The sequence below is a fragment of the Heliangelus exortis genome, chromosome 1, assembly GCF_036169615.1.
Source record: "Heliangelus exortis chromosome 1, bHelExo1.hap1, whole genome shotgun sequence".
NCBI lineage: Eukaryota > Metazoa > Chordata > Aves > Apodiformes > Trochilidae > Heliangelus > Heliangelus exortis.
Window position 1 is genome coordinate 120211187 of NC_092422.1, and position 17346 is coordinate 120228532.

Sequence of the window (17346 nt, forward strand, 5' to 3'; positions counted from 1 at the left end):
CTGAAGCTTGTGAAGTCTCCCTGGTGGCAACAGAATAACTGTAAGAGCATCATATATTTTCTGTGCACACAGCAAGGCTGATCTGAACCTTGTTTGGCCTGGTGCTTGTTTCTCAAGTTTGGATTTTGAAGCTGATTATTGGCTCTACATGTCTTGGGTTGTTCATGCTGGAGTATAAAATGGGATGTAGATCAGTCACAGGAACTCTTAATGGAAGATGCATTGGAGGTAATGGAAAACTAATCTTGTGTGGTATTTGAAGGCAAAAATAGAAAGCTTAAAAACTTTTACAAGGTCTGATAATGAAAACCCAGGGAAAGGCAAAAAATGCTTGGAGGCCGAGTTGCTTTTTTTTTTTATTTTATTTGTTTCTGATGTTTAAAAACTCTACTGGATTTGTAGAGATTTTTGTTTATTACAAAATATTCTTTCTTTTTTTTTAAACCTTGAGGAGGACAGCAATATTAATTTATTTTTTTTTAAGCTAGTCTAAATCTGTGTAAATTTTATAGCAAACCAGTTCATGCAACAGGAAAAAACGCATTAAAATACTTGTTCTTTCTCATAGGTTTAGGCTGAAAGTTCAATATTTTGTGACAAGTAAAAACCACTGAAAACATCCATCTGCAGCCCAGGATTGCAGTGACACAGTAAGTCAATGTGCAAACAGGAGAGTTTTATCAGGCTTCTAAATGCATACTCTGACATTTGCCTTGGGTTTGAATGAAACTTCTTCTGCATGCTCCTTTGTCTGAGGCAGGTACCTGGCTGTGGCCTCTCATCCATGTATTTTTCTAAGAAAGTTGGTTTCTGATGAAGTCTCACGTTGAAACGTGTATGTGCACCATACATGTGTACAGAAGTGGCCCGTTCTACTTTGGTCACTACTAATGTATCTTTCATGTAGGCTTTTCTGCTGCCATACACACTGCTGAGTAGTCAATCATAGAATCATAGAATTGGCTGGGTTGGAAGGGACCTCAGAGATCATCAAGTCCAACCCTTGATCCACTCCCGCTGCAGTTACCAGCCCATGGCACTGAGTGCCACATCCAGTCTCTTTTTAAATATCTCCAGGGATGGAGAATCCACCACTTCCCAGGGCAGCCCATTCCAATGTCTGATCACCCTCTCAGTAAAGAAATTCTTTCTAATGTCCAACCTAAACCTCCCCCAGCACAACTTGAGACCGTGCCCTCTTGTCTTGCTGAGAGTTGCCTGGGAAAAGAGACCAGGTAGTTCTGAAATGACTTCTGAAAAGCAAAGTGAATAAACACTGTTGATACAGTCGTGGGCCTACCTGTTTTTAAAATGTTGTTCTGGAGCAGAAGAGGGGAGCAAAAGATATTACATGTACAAATACTGGGTATTTCGTGATATGAGGTACTTTGTGGTGGAGATATCTTTACTCAGGAAAAAGACTGTCAGGAAAGGTACAGCACTGCTCTAAGGTGTTGATATTGGTGTTGTTACATAAAGGGCGTTTTTGGGCATAGCTATCCAGGAGTGAATAAATGGGATATTATATTTTCTGAAAGGTGCCTGCTGAATTAATTAGCATTGCATTACAATGTGCATATGAAAGGGTCAGTGAAAAATAGCTTATAATTTTCTGCTTTTCCTGGTAGCTGTATTTCTTTCATAGTGGCCTCCTAATATGATTTCTTTCTCTACAAAAGGAAAAGAATAACCTGAATTTCAAATCTGCTGAATTACTTTGCACCGGTGGTGTGCTGCTTTTATGCTTATGACAAAATGACAAATCTGGAAGCACCAGGCGTGACCAGAAGTATTTCTCCTCTTCCCCTCCCAGCACTTGCATGCATGCTCACAAACACACGTGCACAGTTGTGTCCTCTGTTTTAGAGTCCTAGCAGGCACGTTGTGCTACTAGCTGGAAAAGAAATGTGACATTTGGGTCAGTGTTTCTAGTTCACAGACTACCTGCAGTGTAAGATGGCTTATTGCCATATACAAGAGCAATCTCTGACATAGTAGTTCAATAGACTGGAAATAGCTGCAGCAGCTTCGGATATCCTTACATTTTAAGAGTTTTAAGAATTGACTGACGGCCCCATAAGACAGCAACTCTGCTTTCCTGGTTATGGTTAATTATATCATAGGTGATGCCATCACATAAGTTGCTTGTATAACTTAGAAGTGTGCCTATTCAATGTGCTGGGTCCTAGATTTATTCCAGTTCCTTGTCCCAAGGCATTTATTTAAGGAAGGAAGAAAATGTAAATCACTGCTAATTTAGCGAGCAGGGAGAGGTTAGCACCTGCCTGTCTAATCCATACTTCCCCAGTATTTTACAGTATTAAAGGAGTATCGCTGTCTCACAGTTCTAGCTTACAAACAGCTAAACAGTACTTGACATTTAAAGAGATTTTCTGTTGTGCACTTGTATAGTCAAGAGTAATTCTAATCCTATTAAAGATATTATGTCATGGAGGCGTGCCCTGGGGAGAAGGCTTCTGCTAACTGGCCTGATGGAAAGCAGAGGGGAGGAGCGAGCAGGAGGGTGGATTTATTACTCGATCGTTAGGTCAGGGATTTCTGTGGGAAATACTCAGTGGTTGCAGTTGCTGATGATTTCACGGCAGCAGCAGTGAAACACAGAGTGCGCTCTGGTTGCAGGTTACTGAATGAGATACTGCAAATGGGTGGAAAGAAAAAAGACAGCATGTGAGAGGGAGTCAGAGAGACACAGAGAGGGAAACTGAGAGAAAGGAAAGTGCTCCAGCTCAGTCAGAGTCTCCTAGGTGTACTGCAGAAGCTTTTTGGAAATGGATGCAAGGACCATCTGCTACCTATAGATTAGAGGGCTGTAGACTAAAAGCAGAGAAAAAGAGCTTACAGCTCTCCTGAATGAAAAACGAAGTTCTGCATAACTGATTCATCAAGATAAATCATGAGTACGCTCTGGCATGGGATATTAGTGTATAAATCCATGCCACAGATAGGGTACAGCCTACATTCCTATAAAAAATAAAACCAGCAACAATGCAGTGAATAAATTCTGCAGTGATTATCTGATTTATGTACGAAGAAAAAGAGAAGCCAAACACAGACAGCTCTTATCGCACTGTGGCATTTACAAGGCACTGCATTTAATGCAGAGAGATGTTATACATTGATTCTGACAACTGTAAAAGGAGAGATCATGGAAAAGTCAAGTAGTGAGGATTCTTCAATTCACCGGAGTCCATCTTTGGACAGCAAAGACTCAGATTTTGCTAAACCATCTACCTCAGGGAGGCAATTTGTTCGAGGTTTTACTGCTGGAGCTTTCTATGGTACAACTGGATCACGCACACAGAGCCACACTGGCGTCGGAACCGGCGTTGGGACTGGGACTGGCGTAAAAAGTGACAAATACAGTGCACCCAAAGGCAGCAAATACGTGGTCTTTTACCTGGATCTATCCTTTGTTTTCCTTTTAGAATTTAAGAAGTGCAACATGGCAAGAGGCTGCCTGTGTTGTTTGAAATACATGATGTTCCTTTTCAATTTAATATTTTGGGTGAGTACTGCCTTTTCAGTTGCCTTCATTTGCTAGTGTATCCTGTAGTGCTGCATTATGTGTATAGTGCATCTTTGAAGCAGTACAGTAAGTTCTCCCCTCCCCTCTCCTCCCTCTCTCTCATACCTGCTTGGAATATTTTCAATGTTAAACTTGTGCCTGGTTAAAAATGTACAAGGTTTCTTTATCTTTGTTATCTCCTGGTTATTGTAGTTTGGCCATTAATTCCTCAAACTTGCCGTTCTGTGTTTTGAATTGGGTTATCTAAGAAAGGGCAGAATTTTTGCTTTAAGGAAGAGCAGAATTACTGTAGCATTAAAATCCTGCAGTGGCAGGATTTTTGCATTCTGTTGTAATACCTCGTGTTGCATTAAGCTGCAGGTTAATTTGAATTTGAAGTACATTCTCAATGTCGTCATAAATCTCATTTGCTTTCTGTGAACTTCGTTGTACAAACTGCTTTTTCCTTTGAAGGAAGTTCTGTTCCATTTTTCCAGTTAAAAACAATAAATCTCATGTATTCTGACCTCTAAAGGTATCAGCATAACTGTGAAATGTCTGGAATGGTGAATTAACCTGGATTCAGTTTCAGCTGCAGTTAGCCACACTGATGTGTGAAGTTGGAGACTTGCATTTGCTTCTGAGGGATCAAAATTGATTTTCCTCCACTAGCCAAGAGGCATGTAGCAATGCCACAGCAAGTTAAAAGTGTAATGGCTACTTTGAGCAAAGTATTGTCACATACAAGGGAGGTAGGAAAAGTTAAGTCATGTAGCAGCTGGGCATCCTTGAGTGAACTGTATTACTGAGAAAGTCACAGGCTAATAGAAATACTGAGTTATGCATAAATGTAGCCCAATGCAAAATGTTTTGCTTAGTTTGAAATTGAAGGTCACTGCTTCCTGATGTTTGCAAAGCTTGGGCACATGAACAAAATAATTCATGGCTGTGATCCAGAAATACACAGTATGCCTCATAAATAAATGCAATTGCTATCCCTAGATTTACTTTGGAAAAAGGGAGATGAACAGTCTAGTTCCAATAGCTACCTCTGGTGTAGAAATGTCCTTGTTCACATTAGGAGTCCTACTAGCAGCTTCTCTCTTTATCTTGACCTACTTACTGAAATAACATTTAAGAGCAAGAGTCAATGGGAGATTTGGTATGGTCTTGAATCACTCCTGTAACTCAGCTTTTATCAGTAGTAAACCGAAATACTACAATCACTGAACTTGTGGGAGTCTTACTTAAATAGAAGGACAGAACTGGTCCCTGAAAGACATCTTATCAAATTTCACTTGTGAATTTTTACTTTTTTTTTTCCCTTTTATTTTCTTTACGCAAACTACCAGAAAGTTGCCTTAACTATTTCTGGAATTAATCACTGTGAACACACCAGGTTTTTAATCTGTCTGTTTGACCCAATGCTGCACTACTTTGATACCCTGGAAGTATTTTTTTCATATGCTGTATATTGTGGTTAGTTTTGGAACAGCTTTTTTCTCTAATCATCACTCATGTCCTCTGTGATCAGTCATTAGGTCTCTCTTACCCCTCACCTTCTTAGATGCAGTATCATTCTTTGCTTTTCTCACCTTCCCAAGCGCAATTTTCTTGACCTTCAGTGTCCTTTTTTCCATTCCTTGCACATGCAAATTATTTCAGAACTCATCTGCATGCTACTCTTTACTCAGCTCCCACTGGACTTCTATACAAAAACAGTATTTTATTATGTTAAAACTACCCTACCATCTGGAACAGTTCTCTAGTATCCTGTGCTTCATCAGCTCTTACCTCTTAATCCCTTTTACACCCTCCCTACCATGTCTTTTAATGTGAGGCTTATATTGCTGCTCTTTCTGTTATTAAGGTTTGTCACCATATCTCTGCCTAATATTCTAAAAATGCTTTATGTATGAACCAGGGTCTACGGAGTGAAAATGATACTCCAGAGTGGTGAATCCTAGAGATTATGGAAAAACACTAAATGCAAGATGTGAGATGCTTTTGAAAGTAGTTTACAATGGAAATTTGATCCACTAGCCTGCTTTACATTGATCAGAAGTCTCCCTTTCTTCACTTTAGCTGGCTTATATTCAATTTTGCAAGCCAATCTTGATGTTCCCATGCATGCTTCCAGAGGACTGCAGTGTTGCTAGATTCTTGTATTTTTTAACCAGGCTATTTTATTGAGCCATTCAAATGAATACCATTGCAATCTCTTTTTACTTATGGAAACACAAGCTAGATTAAAGCATACTACAGGCAGGTGTTCTGTGGTTTGCTGCCTCTTCCTTTGTATGTGGAATCTATATTAGTTCTACTATGACTATTTCACAGGTTTTGGATGTTTGGCTCTGTACGTGCTCCTTGCTGACACAGAGCACTTGCAGTATCTCTCTCACTCCTCATGTGAACTCTCCTGCTAGCCCAGCCCTGGGCTCCTCACACAGCTCTGCCAGTGCCCTCCACTTCTACCCTGTCCTGAAGCACTCCTGCTGTTTCAGTCCTGTCTTTCTTAACCCATTTTTTTCCATTCCTACTTGTTTTCATTGCTTCCTTACGAGTTTTTGTTAGGAAACTTAAGTTCAAAAACATGAAGTTGTGGCCTGTTCTTGAGCAGTGACTGTTGTTTTCTGTAATGCAAGGTGACTCATTTTTTAAAAAAGAGAGGACTCATTTTTCAGAAGGAAATTTTCTAAACCTGGGGATCAAAGCAGGATGAGATTCCTGATCTTCAGAGACGAGACCACTGCTGTGCTTACCTTGTGACAAAGACAAGAAGCATCTTGCATCTTGTTTCATTTCTTTTTCACACAGGAGCTGATTCAGGCAACTGGAAACAGAGGTTGGAAAACTGCATTTTAGGGAGTCTTTAAACAGGTGCCAGCCCAGCAGCTGTACAGCTGCAATAAGCAATCTGTCTGACCAGCTTGCTTGTCACAAGGCTACATTGTTCTGAGCCTGTGGTGGCAGAAATCCCATCTCATGGGAGGTGTTGTTCCGTCACAGTGAAACAATGTTTCTGAAATGCTTACTTTGAAAATGAAGACTGGTGGCATCCTTTGGCATCCCAGAATGCTGGACATTTTTGTCTTGAATGATTCTCAGTGTTGGCCCAAAGACGGATGTCCTTCTATAGAGAAAGAGGGTTTCTTTTCCATTATTTGCTTTTGACATAGAGAAAAAGTGTGGAACCTAAGCTGTCCCTCATGTGGCAGTGAGCTGTTACACTCCTTCAGCCTGGCAGCCACCTCATACATATATATATATATATATATATATATATATATATATATTTTAAGACCAACTATATATGCATATTATATATTATGCACATGATTTGTATATAGGGTGTTTTTAATATATACAGATATATGTATGTACACCAATGTGTTTGAAGGTGATGGAGAAGTGGGGTGGTGAGTGGATTTTCTCTGTCACTATGTAGCAAACGTACTGTCACTGTGATAGGAACCATAAAGAGGGGCTGCATTGTTTCTGCTCAGCAAGAATTCAGTGTTTGTGAATACATGACAACAAAAGCTTTGAAAATTAGTAGCGTGCATATTAGTTAACATGGAAGCATCACGCATGAGTTCTGGGAAGCAAATTGATCTAAGTGGGCTCAGCAGTAACTTGAAACAGAAGGCATTTCTCCACCATTTCACTAAGAGCTTCAGGTATTTCTTTGTGGCCTTCTGATTCTTAGCAGTTGTTCTTGGCCATCTGGCATTGCTTTCTTTTAGAGATCAGGAAAGTCTGAGCTGAGGGTTAAGGAAGCTTATAGTAATTATCCGTGTGGCTAGGATGACAATTTACACTGAATTCATCTTAAATGCATAATATGTTTTATAAAGGGACTTGGCGACTACAAATGTTACCTGATTTGGTTTGCCTTCAGGAATATTTGTGTACAAACACATGGAGATGACAGAGTAGCCAATACAGCTCAGCAGAAGAAATAAAATAATGGGCTTTTATTCTAGAGTTAGCAGCTTCATTGTCAAGAAAGTTAATCCCCAAATATAAACATTAGGTTAGGTGTCTTTCTAGGATTGATTTCACTTCATTGTTTTGTTTAGAGAAAAGGATTACAATAATTATTTTCACAAAATGTATCAGAAAAATCTCGCAGTCTATACAATGGAAATTCTGTAAAACATAAATTTTTAAAATAAATTTCACTTGTGAGATGATAATTTCACAGGGTCCTAAAAGGGAAATTTTGAAGTGAGCAGTGTAAGTTATCAAAACTTCACTAGAGAACTTTGCAGGTAGGCGGTATTCACGGTTAAATTTTGGGTTGTTCTGTGTAATTATCTAAGGTTAATGAGTCCACATACAACAAAGCATTGTTAGACTTTAGCATTGCTAAATTTTAATATGAAATGCGTGTTATTAAGGGGAACATATGGCAAGATTATTAAATCCCTGATCTCTGTTTCAGGGAGAGCTAAGGAAAGTTAAGTATACTCATGAAGATCCTGAATGTGGTTTATTTGTTCATTTTTTTATATTTAAACTCCTGCAAAAATTCTGGGAGTAATACCAATTTATTAATGGCATAATCATAAGTAGAAGTTATAATTTATCTAAGTTAAATGGAAATAAATTTTAAAGTTCATATATTTAATATGCAGTTTCAGAGTGAATTTTCTAATAGTCAGTGAGCATTTTCCTCTCACTAAAACATAAGATTAGAAGTGAAAGAGATGGAGTGGAAATTTGCTGGTCCAGAAGTAGCAGCAAAAGGTCAAATGCAGAAATATTTTTATTGGTGCCCTGTTATTAAAATAATGGATAAAGACTACTGGACCTGAAGAGTATGTTTCTGCATTAATTACTTCTCCAATATAATCTTACAGTGGGAAAAATGAATATTTTTTTGCTATAGTTTCAAAGCAATGTTTCATATTTATCAGTGAGCGGAAAAACCATAGCTCAGCAGCCATGTGTGGTCACCCTCACTGCAGTCTCAGATCAGCCTAAAGGAAAGAAGAACGTGTCCATTCTCTGTGTGTACCTGATGTCAGAGCTGTTGGCACTGAAAGCAGCTGAGAATTTTAGAGCTGTGTATATAAGGTAATCCATATTTATTTATACTAAACTGGAACATACACTATAGTGCAGTGTTTCAGTACAAAGGTGTAATGCTTCACTGAACCTGTTGGACAGACACCTAAGTCTTGTGAAGAGACTTTGTCTCCCTGCATAACTGAAAGTTAATCCCTGAGGTTTAAGAAAATATCTGAAATGAGAAGAAAATTGCTAACTACAGACAGCTTAGAACAAAAAATACACTCATATTGTTCTCCCCCTGGCTCCATTATCTGATATTCCCCATTTTCTGACACAGACTAATGACGCAGAGTGAGTAACCGTGGGATGCTTATCTCTTGACATAAGTGATATTTCTGTTGTATTTTGACTCTAATGACTTAAGCCATCGGTACAGTGACACTTGCAGTACAATACCATGAAGGTAAGACTACTCAAAACCAAACAACTGCAACAAAGAACCAAACAAAACCCAAACACACACACACCCCAAACCAAAAAACCCCAAACAAAACAACCACACAGTGAAATGTGAAAAAAAAAACTAATGGTTTCAGTCACATTAGAAGGAAGAATTCAATTTTTAGTTGGGATTCACTAAGCTGTGAAAAAATTTCAACTTTTAGTTGTGGTTTCCCCCCTCATGTGCCTATGCAAACGTACACCTCAGCGGGGGAGACAGTGAGATCAAGGTTTTAGCATGTCAGTGGTTTGGCCGGGAGAAAGGTAATATTTACTTCAAACAGGATGGTGTAAATATGATGAAAAGGAAATCTGTTCAAAAACCTGTATGATGACGTTACAGAATAAAATTCAAACATGAGACAAGATTTAATTTAAAATGCTGAGGTTTGCCTCAGAACTGAGTTAATTGGGTTAATCCAGGTGCTGAGGAACCCATAACTGGTTTTAGGGCCTAAGTTGTTGCAACTTGATAGGGAAGACATCTGATATGGCATATTTAACAGTGTTTTTCTTGCTAACTATTCTTTGCTAACTCCAAATTCTATTCAGGTTGGGTTTTTGGTTGTTGATTTGGCTTGTGGGGCTTTTTTTGTTTTTTGGCTTTTTAAATTATTTTCATTTTCCTTCAGTGTGTAAGTTTTTGTGCTTTAGCTGTAGCCTGGTGTGAGCGCCATTTGTGTCTTATTTTGGATAAATAATTAATTGATTCATGATTCAGAAAGCAGATCTGTTGTATACATCTGTTATAATGCAGTCTGCTGGACATAGTTCAATCATTTATATGTGAGGAGGTTTATACTAATTGAAAAAGAGAAGCAGAATAAGAACTTCAAATTGGAAACCATATTACTCCTCTCCAGTCTGTCTGTGTCCCCCTCCCCAACACCTGTACTCACAGAGTTAAATATATCTTTAAATATAGGACTCAAGCTCTGCATAACCTCTGGGTGTTTGACCTTTAGCCTGTCTCTGTTCTCCTAACTTTTAAAAACAGTGATGATAGAAGCAATGGTAATGATCATGTGGTACTATATTCCAGGTAAGTAAGTCTGCAAGAGGCTATTCCAGAGGGGTATAATTTTCCTTATGTGAGCAGGGGATGAGCTTGCAACTCCATTATCTGACTGTAAGAGCAGGCATCTGACTTTGCTTGTTCAAATACTGCTGACTTGGATCAAGACCTGGGTAGAAAAGATGGGAGGATGCAGTCCAATTTGTGAAAAATATTAAAGTTCAGTTAATTGGGGTTTCATTGTACATAAAGTTAGACTGTTCCTGCTGGGCAGCCAAGTTGTCACAAATAATATGGTACGCTGTTCTTAGTAGCTCCTCCGTCTTTTTCCCTTATAATTAGTTACCCAACCTTTCAGCAGCTCATGGGAACTGAATCAAAGGCAGGATTCTGCTGGTTATCTTGGGCTTTGCTTTAAATATCTTGCAGGAATAAATAAACCACATATTTCAAACAAAGGAACCTAATATGGCTGAAGATCTGTTATTAAACAGTGAATGTTTGCTGAACTTGCTGGGGTGATCACATATAACTTAGTAATTTTAATATTACTTTACAGAAATGACTACAGGTACTGAACTCAGAACAATTTCACAACTTTCTGAAGCAAATTAGCTTTAAATCAATTCAGATTTTCATTCAGCTCAGTCCCTTGCTGTTTTGGAGCAATATAAATTGCTGAATTTATTTGGCAGAAGTAATTGAACTCTCAAGTGTTTGGAAATTTGACTGGGATAATCATCCTTTCTTTTTTTGAGCTGGACCAATTCACATGGCTGTCCAAAACATTTTTATTCAACTACTCTATCCAGCATAGCAGGATTTGTCAATATTCTTGGATCTTGCTACCTCTTTGAATATTAAAAGTCATCTGGAGCTTATCTTCAATAGTGTCTCAACACTTGAAACCATAGCCAATAGCTTTATCACTGCTCTGGTAATGCAGGTAGGGCTAGGTTTTCCGTAGGGTTACTCTGCATCTAGACAGTGCTTGTGACTGTCCTTAATCAAGGCATAGCCAAATCCAGCCAATCTTGGTAACCATTTTGAACCCATCTTTAAGTGTTTAGTGTCACAGTTTGCACCCTGTCTATCTTGTCTTTGCTCTCATTCAGAGGTTTCATTCTGTCTGGGAACATAGAGCTATTGGTTACCCCTTGCATCTCTTGGAAAATGATGCAAGCTGAAGCACAGACTGACTAGCTTGCCATTGATCTTGTTTCTTTCTTTGCCTTCTTCTGTTTCCTGCTTTTGTTCTTAAATGAAGTAAATAAGAATTAACTTTTCAGAGTAAAAAGGTTTAATAATGTTTGCAAATTTTACTTATGTTTAAGTGGATTCTTGTTGAAGCTACTTGGTCCTCATTGCAATCTGCATTTGGTACTTGTGTCTTTTTCCCTGTCTTCTGCTTCTCCCTTGTGTTTCTAAAGAATGCACTAGGGATACATAGGTTTGAAAATACATTGAACTAGCATATTGTGTGTCTTTCGTCCCATATAACAATGGCCAGTCATGAGGCATCAGGGATTGAATTTATATCTTTTTATTTCTTTTGTGGCTTTCCCTGTATTTCTGTTTTATGTGTATTCTGGTACAATTTCTCCTGCTGCAGGTACAAATCATTGGTAGTAAGGAATTATCACTCTACTGTTGATTTTTAAAAATGTATGACACGTCTGAGAGTTGCTGTGAGGAATTAAAAGCAGCAGAAATTGGTATACTAATAGTTTCTTACTTAAAGAATTATTAATTTCTAACGCTGTAAGGAGTTGTGACTAACAAGTTGCATTTTCTGTGAAAATAAGTGTATTTTAATGGTTCTTAATTTTTTTATGGTGAAGAAGGCTGAAGCAAGGCAATCATGAGCTAGGATGAAGGTAAGATTATAAACAGATGACTATAAGCTGTAGGGGTTCATCAGCTTAACGAATTACAAGTCATTAGCAGAGATGCATTAGTTGCTTGTGTGCACGTTTCTGCCATGCTGCACATGTGATGCAAAGCATGTTAACTTAAACCAAGCAGTTTACTCTGCAAATACTCCATGTAATTTGTTAACAGTGGAAGCATTTAACTTGGAGTAATTCTGTCATATATAATAATCTCTGTCTACCACAACATACAACCACTGAGTCTGAAATGATGCAGAAATGAAATAAAAGGAAAAAAATTGGCACTGAATTGAATCACATTTTCTTGCCTTTTTTTTAGAGAACAGAAAGAGGGGCTAATTCTGAATCAGAGGTTTGTTCTTTTAGGCTTGATTCATGTATTAAGCACCCATATCTTTAAATGGTACTGCTGAATACTTATGTTTTGTTAGTATCTGTGTCACTGCTGAGTAGTGAGTGTTCTCACAAGACTTGTTTCTTTCTCTATTATCGTCTTGGTGAGTTTCCAGACAGTTATGATCTTAAGCAGGTAATAAAGCTGTCTGTCAATGGATTGTGAATCAGAAATGTAAACATCTCATTTTTGTCTAATTTCATAGTAGTTTTAAACTAGTTTGGTGGTTAAGAATCTTACTGTCCTGTACTTCAGTGTTCTTCACTCCTGCTGCTTTGTCAGGCTAATGCTGTTTTAAACAGTACCTTTTATTCTGCAGTGTCCTCTGGATGCAAAGTTAAATTGGAAAAAAGCAACTTGATGTTCTGAATTTCTCTTTCCTTAGAATTTTTGTTGCCCTGTCATCTCCATTTTCAGTGCTTTAAGGAACTGACATTACATCTGTTACCATAATCCCAGAGTGCCTTAGGACCACTTAATGTATTTGTCACCTTGACACCTTACTGTAACTATGGGCTGTGCTTTTATCCTCCTGATTCAGATGGGAGCATGAACCACCAAAATAAGATGAGTGGAGAACAGGGCAGGGGGCTGAGAGCTGTTGGAGACCAGAACTATCAAGGCCACATGTAACACAGTTCAGCGTGGGCAGGACACTGTTGAGCTCTCAATGCCCATGAGCTCAGAAATCCTGCTGATCACTGATCTCGAGCTTGGATGTTCTTGCAGGAGTCTTAGCTGCACTTCACATCTTCATTAGTTTGGGTAGAAAGAACTTAAATCTGTCTATATCCATGGTGAAGGTGTGTCCTACTAAGAGACTTGCACAAAGTTAAACTGAAATTGAATCTTTGTCTCCAAAGTTCTTGGTAAGTGTCTTAAGCAGCAGTCCACCTGTTACGTGCTATGCCTTGTGAGAGATTTGATGCAGGCCAGGCACTTTTCTACTCCACATGTGTGTGTAGCATATTCTACAGGCACAAAACTACTTTCAGGTTTAGGATCCGTAGACCACACTTCTATTTGGCTCTGTACACCAGTGGTCTAGCATGTTTCTGACTTCCAGAAGTACATAGAAGAGTGCAACTTTTCTTATGGCACATAACATAAATTCTAAACCCCACCACATGCAAAGCATCCTTGGGATTATCACGCAATAGGTGACAGTCAAAGCAAAGAAGAGTGTCCTTTGTATTATTTTGTTATGACTCCAAACCAACAAATAAAATAATTCCATCAATTATAGATAAATAAATGAACGTTGTATTTAACACTTGAAGAAGGTAGAGATATGAAAATGAAAAAAATTCCTGTTGCATGTCTGGCAGTAACAGTTTTTCCTACTTTCCATAGCCCCTGGAGCCATGTGTTTGTTTGTCTTCTACTGGCAGAGAGCTACATTTACTCTATTGGCTTTCTCAGCATGTGGAATGTGAAAAGTATGGGGATCTTTTTTCCACTGGCAGCATCTGGGAGGATGATTGGTTTTGTTTCTCATGGGGTGTACGTTAAAATACAGATAGCTAGTGTTACCTTTGATCCTGTTTTGTTATTTTTGTGTTTGTTTAGGCTTTTTTTTAGGTGTTACCTACTCTGCTCATAGAAGTGGCCTGTGGAGGTGGCTATGATGTATGACCTTGATGTGATAGAGCTATCTGTTACATTGGCAGGTTGGAATCCCGTTTTCTTGGGAATTTAACTTTCTGCCCCTAGATAGAAATGCAAGTTGGCACTATTGTTGGATTTCCTCCTTTTTTTAAGTTTTTTAGCCTGTTCTTCCACTTAAAATTTAATTGGAATAATCAATTATTGTACTTTATGATTTATTAGATATTACTGGTAAGGTGAGCATTAAATAAACTATAGTGGAGTTACAAGTCAAGAAATTAAGGCTTCTATGTTTGACTTCCCATGGCTTGTCTGCCATTCCATTCATGAGAATCAAATGTGCAACTGGACATATGGGATCACAGCAAAAGTTTGCATATCCTGTATTTGAAATCAGATGGTAAAGAATACTTAATAGACTCTAAAGGAATTGAGCAAACTAATCGACCCTCCTTTGAGGCATTTATCCTATGGCCTTCCTAAATTCTCTGACAGTAAATTCATTTGTTTAATTATGGGTACTGTGAAAGAACACTTCCATTTAAGCCTACTACTTCATAATTTCAATAGATGCTGACAGATATTCTGAAAAACAGTTAATTGTCATCCTGCTTGACACCAATTTTTTTTTTTTTGTTTATTTCATTTCTGGGACGGGAATTAAAATCAGAGAAATTCTAATTTAAAATGAGGTTACTGCAAAAGTAGTATTTAGCTCTGCTGAGCACAGCATATGTTTAGATCACAGAATCATTAAAAAAAAAATCTAGGTTGGTAGAAACCTCTAGAGAACCATCTGGTCCAACATTCTGTTGAAAGCAAGGCCAGAGATTATGTTACCCAAGGCCCTATCAAGCTCATTGAGTACTTACAGCAAGAGAGACTCCACCATTTCTCTTGGTCATCTATTTCAGTGTTCTCAGTTAATTCAATTTGCTTTCAGATTTTTCTTATAGTCACACCAAAATTTTCCCTGAAACAACTTCTGCCTATTCTTTGTTTTGGTGGCACTCTGCTGGATGATCTCAAATTTCTCAAATTTCAAATTTGATGACCAAACCTGGACACAATATTCCAAGGGTGTTCCAGCAGAGCTGTGTTGGGTGCAATAATCACATCCCTTGATCTGCTGGATACAGTCTTGCCAGTGCAGCACAGGGAGGGACTTAAATTCTTTCTAATGGTACATGCCCTGTCCTGGTGCAGCCTGGTGTAGCTTCTAATGTCAACTTCAGAATAGCAGCATGCACAGCTCCATACAGAGTTCAGTGAGATTAAGACACTTTATTACTTTATTATGAGATCATAAATGTTTTCTTCCTCAGTCTTGAACATTTAAACTCGTAAGACATTGCTGTAATTAAACCCTTCAGTCCTCTCCTTGGTTTTCCCTCCAAGAGTGAATCTGCCTGCCTTGCCTTGTAACCTCTCCTGAAGTACACTTCATGTAAAACACTTCTGTTTCTTTGAGCCATTCAGCAGTTTTTGTAGCCCATCCTGCAGCTTTGTCACTGTAATTCATACTTAGTTTTGAACTCCATCCAGTTTGAAAGCAGAGTTGGTGCAAGTGCTGACAAGAACAAAAACATTGATTTTACTACTCCTCCATCCAAGTATCTGCACTGTATGACTGTGCTCTCTAGTACAGTATATTGATTTTATGCATTGCTTTATGTGTTACTGCTTCACAGTATTTGTTGGGACTGCTGGCTGCTTTGTCTCTTCTGCAGTACTTTTAGTTCTGACTGCTCAGGGCTCCTGCAGTCCAGCCAGTGCTTGTTTTCCCTGTTATGTTTAGTCCCATGAACAGAGTATTTCAGAACAATGACATTTTAGGAGCTTGTGATTTTTACCAGGGCTGGGATGTTTAATGGTTGTGAGGTTTTTGTTTTATTTTGGGTTGTCTTGTTTTGATAAAAGGCTAAATTTTGTTTTCTTTTCAAGCGATTTTTGTTTTCTTTTCAAGCATGGTTTCTTTTCAAGCAATTTTTGTATTTTAGATTTAAATTTGGGCAAGTCAGGGAACAGAAAACTGTGAAAAGAGTGTGTCTGTATGAAATGTAGTCTGTAGAAAGAGAGGTGGTGCTTTTCCTAAATATTTTATTGAAGTGTGGAATGCATGACAACTCTGTGTTTCCCAGCAGTGTATCTGTGCTGACATGTGTCCTAGTTTTAGTCCTTTTCCGAGTTCCGAGTCCTTCACAGGACTACGTTAGAGCCCAGTGGTATTTCTTTCAGGATACTTCATCTTGCTTTTCCTCACAGAAATAGCTAGCATCAAGGATTTTTCCTCAACACACAGAGTTCTAGAATGTCCAAGAATGCAGGTATCTTGCTTAAAAACTTCTGCAGCTGTGAGCAGTAATAAATGGCTGACACATGCCTCTGGGGACAATTTTAAATGGGTGAACTGTCCCTGTTTCAGCAGTCTCAGGGATTTTTTTCCCCACTGGTTGGATGCCATGTTACAAGCCTGACCCAATCCTTAGTGACAGCTTGTCAAGCTGATTAATGCAGATTTCAGACAATAGTTCTTTGCTGTCTGATTGATTAATTTTGCCAATATAGTTCACATTCCTGTAGTGTGAATAATAAACAAGTGATTTAATGAGTTCTCCCCAAAAGTTTTCAAATGGCATATTCTGATTGGAGCAGGGCATGCTTTTGGAAAGCTTTAATACTTTCTGTATACTACATGCTAAAGTTACACTTGATTATGTACTTCTCCTGTATATCCAAATTAGAAAGTTAAGGATGAATATTTTTCTGTGTCATACAGTGTCATACATTATCAGAATTTTCACTGATATTTAAGTTGTAACTTCTAACTTTTCTGGTAATTAAGCAGTGATTCATATTTTTTTCTCTCTGTCCTTCCCCACTCTGGAATGCATTTCTCATGAAACTATTTTTTTTCTTTTTCAGTATTTCCTATTTTTTTATCTCAAAAGGGTACAAGCAAAATATGGGAAAAGACTTGTTCTTCCTCAAGGCTGTTCTTATCTCCTGTATGATGGTGCTGTTTATTTTTTTGTGGTATTCCACCTTGTTTTGTGGTTCTGTGTATAATTCTTCTGTAACTGTTGACTGTCCCTGTTCCTGAGTCCTGGGAGACTCTCAGGAACATGGAAGAACAGGTATCATTACAGAACAGCAGGAAGATTAGAGGGAGGAGCCAGAACAATGGGAAGGAGAAGGAATTCCTTGTTTGGATCTGGATGACTTCTACTTCCTTATTATTCAAGAACTCTTACAACCCTGGTTAAGAGAACTTGATTCTGGATCTAGAGACAGTATCCACATATTCAAGAAGGATGTCCATTAATATGAAAGGAAGAAGGCAACACATTTTAGTTCTATATGATCTCTTATCTGTGGGAACACATAC

The 17346-nt window shown here is 38.3% G+C and overlaps 1 protein-coding gene across 5 annotated transcripts in view; it reads left to right on the plus strand.

Moving 5' to 3' along the window:
• TSPAN9 (tetraspanin 9) overlaps positions 1–17346 on the plus strand; it is a 167567-nt gene that overhangs the window by 73678 nt on the left and 76543 nt on the right. The window contains exons 3-4 of one of the 5 annotated variants that reach the window (XM_071762644.1): positions 569–650; positions 3447–3526. The exons of 2 other annotated variants lie outside the window; for them this stretch is intronic. In XM_071762644.1, coding sequence (XP_071618745.1) covers positions 3464–3526 — 63 coding nt within the window. In that variant the 5' untranslated portion in view covers positions 569–650; positions 3447–3463. Of the gene's footprint in view, positions 1–568; positions 651–2597; positions 3527–17346 lie in introns of those variants that run through there. 2 more of the 5 variants (XM_071762652.1, XM_071762624.1) reach the window with 2 other exon arrangements.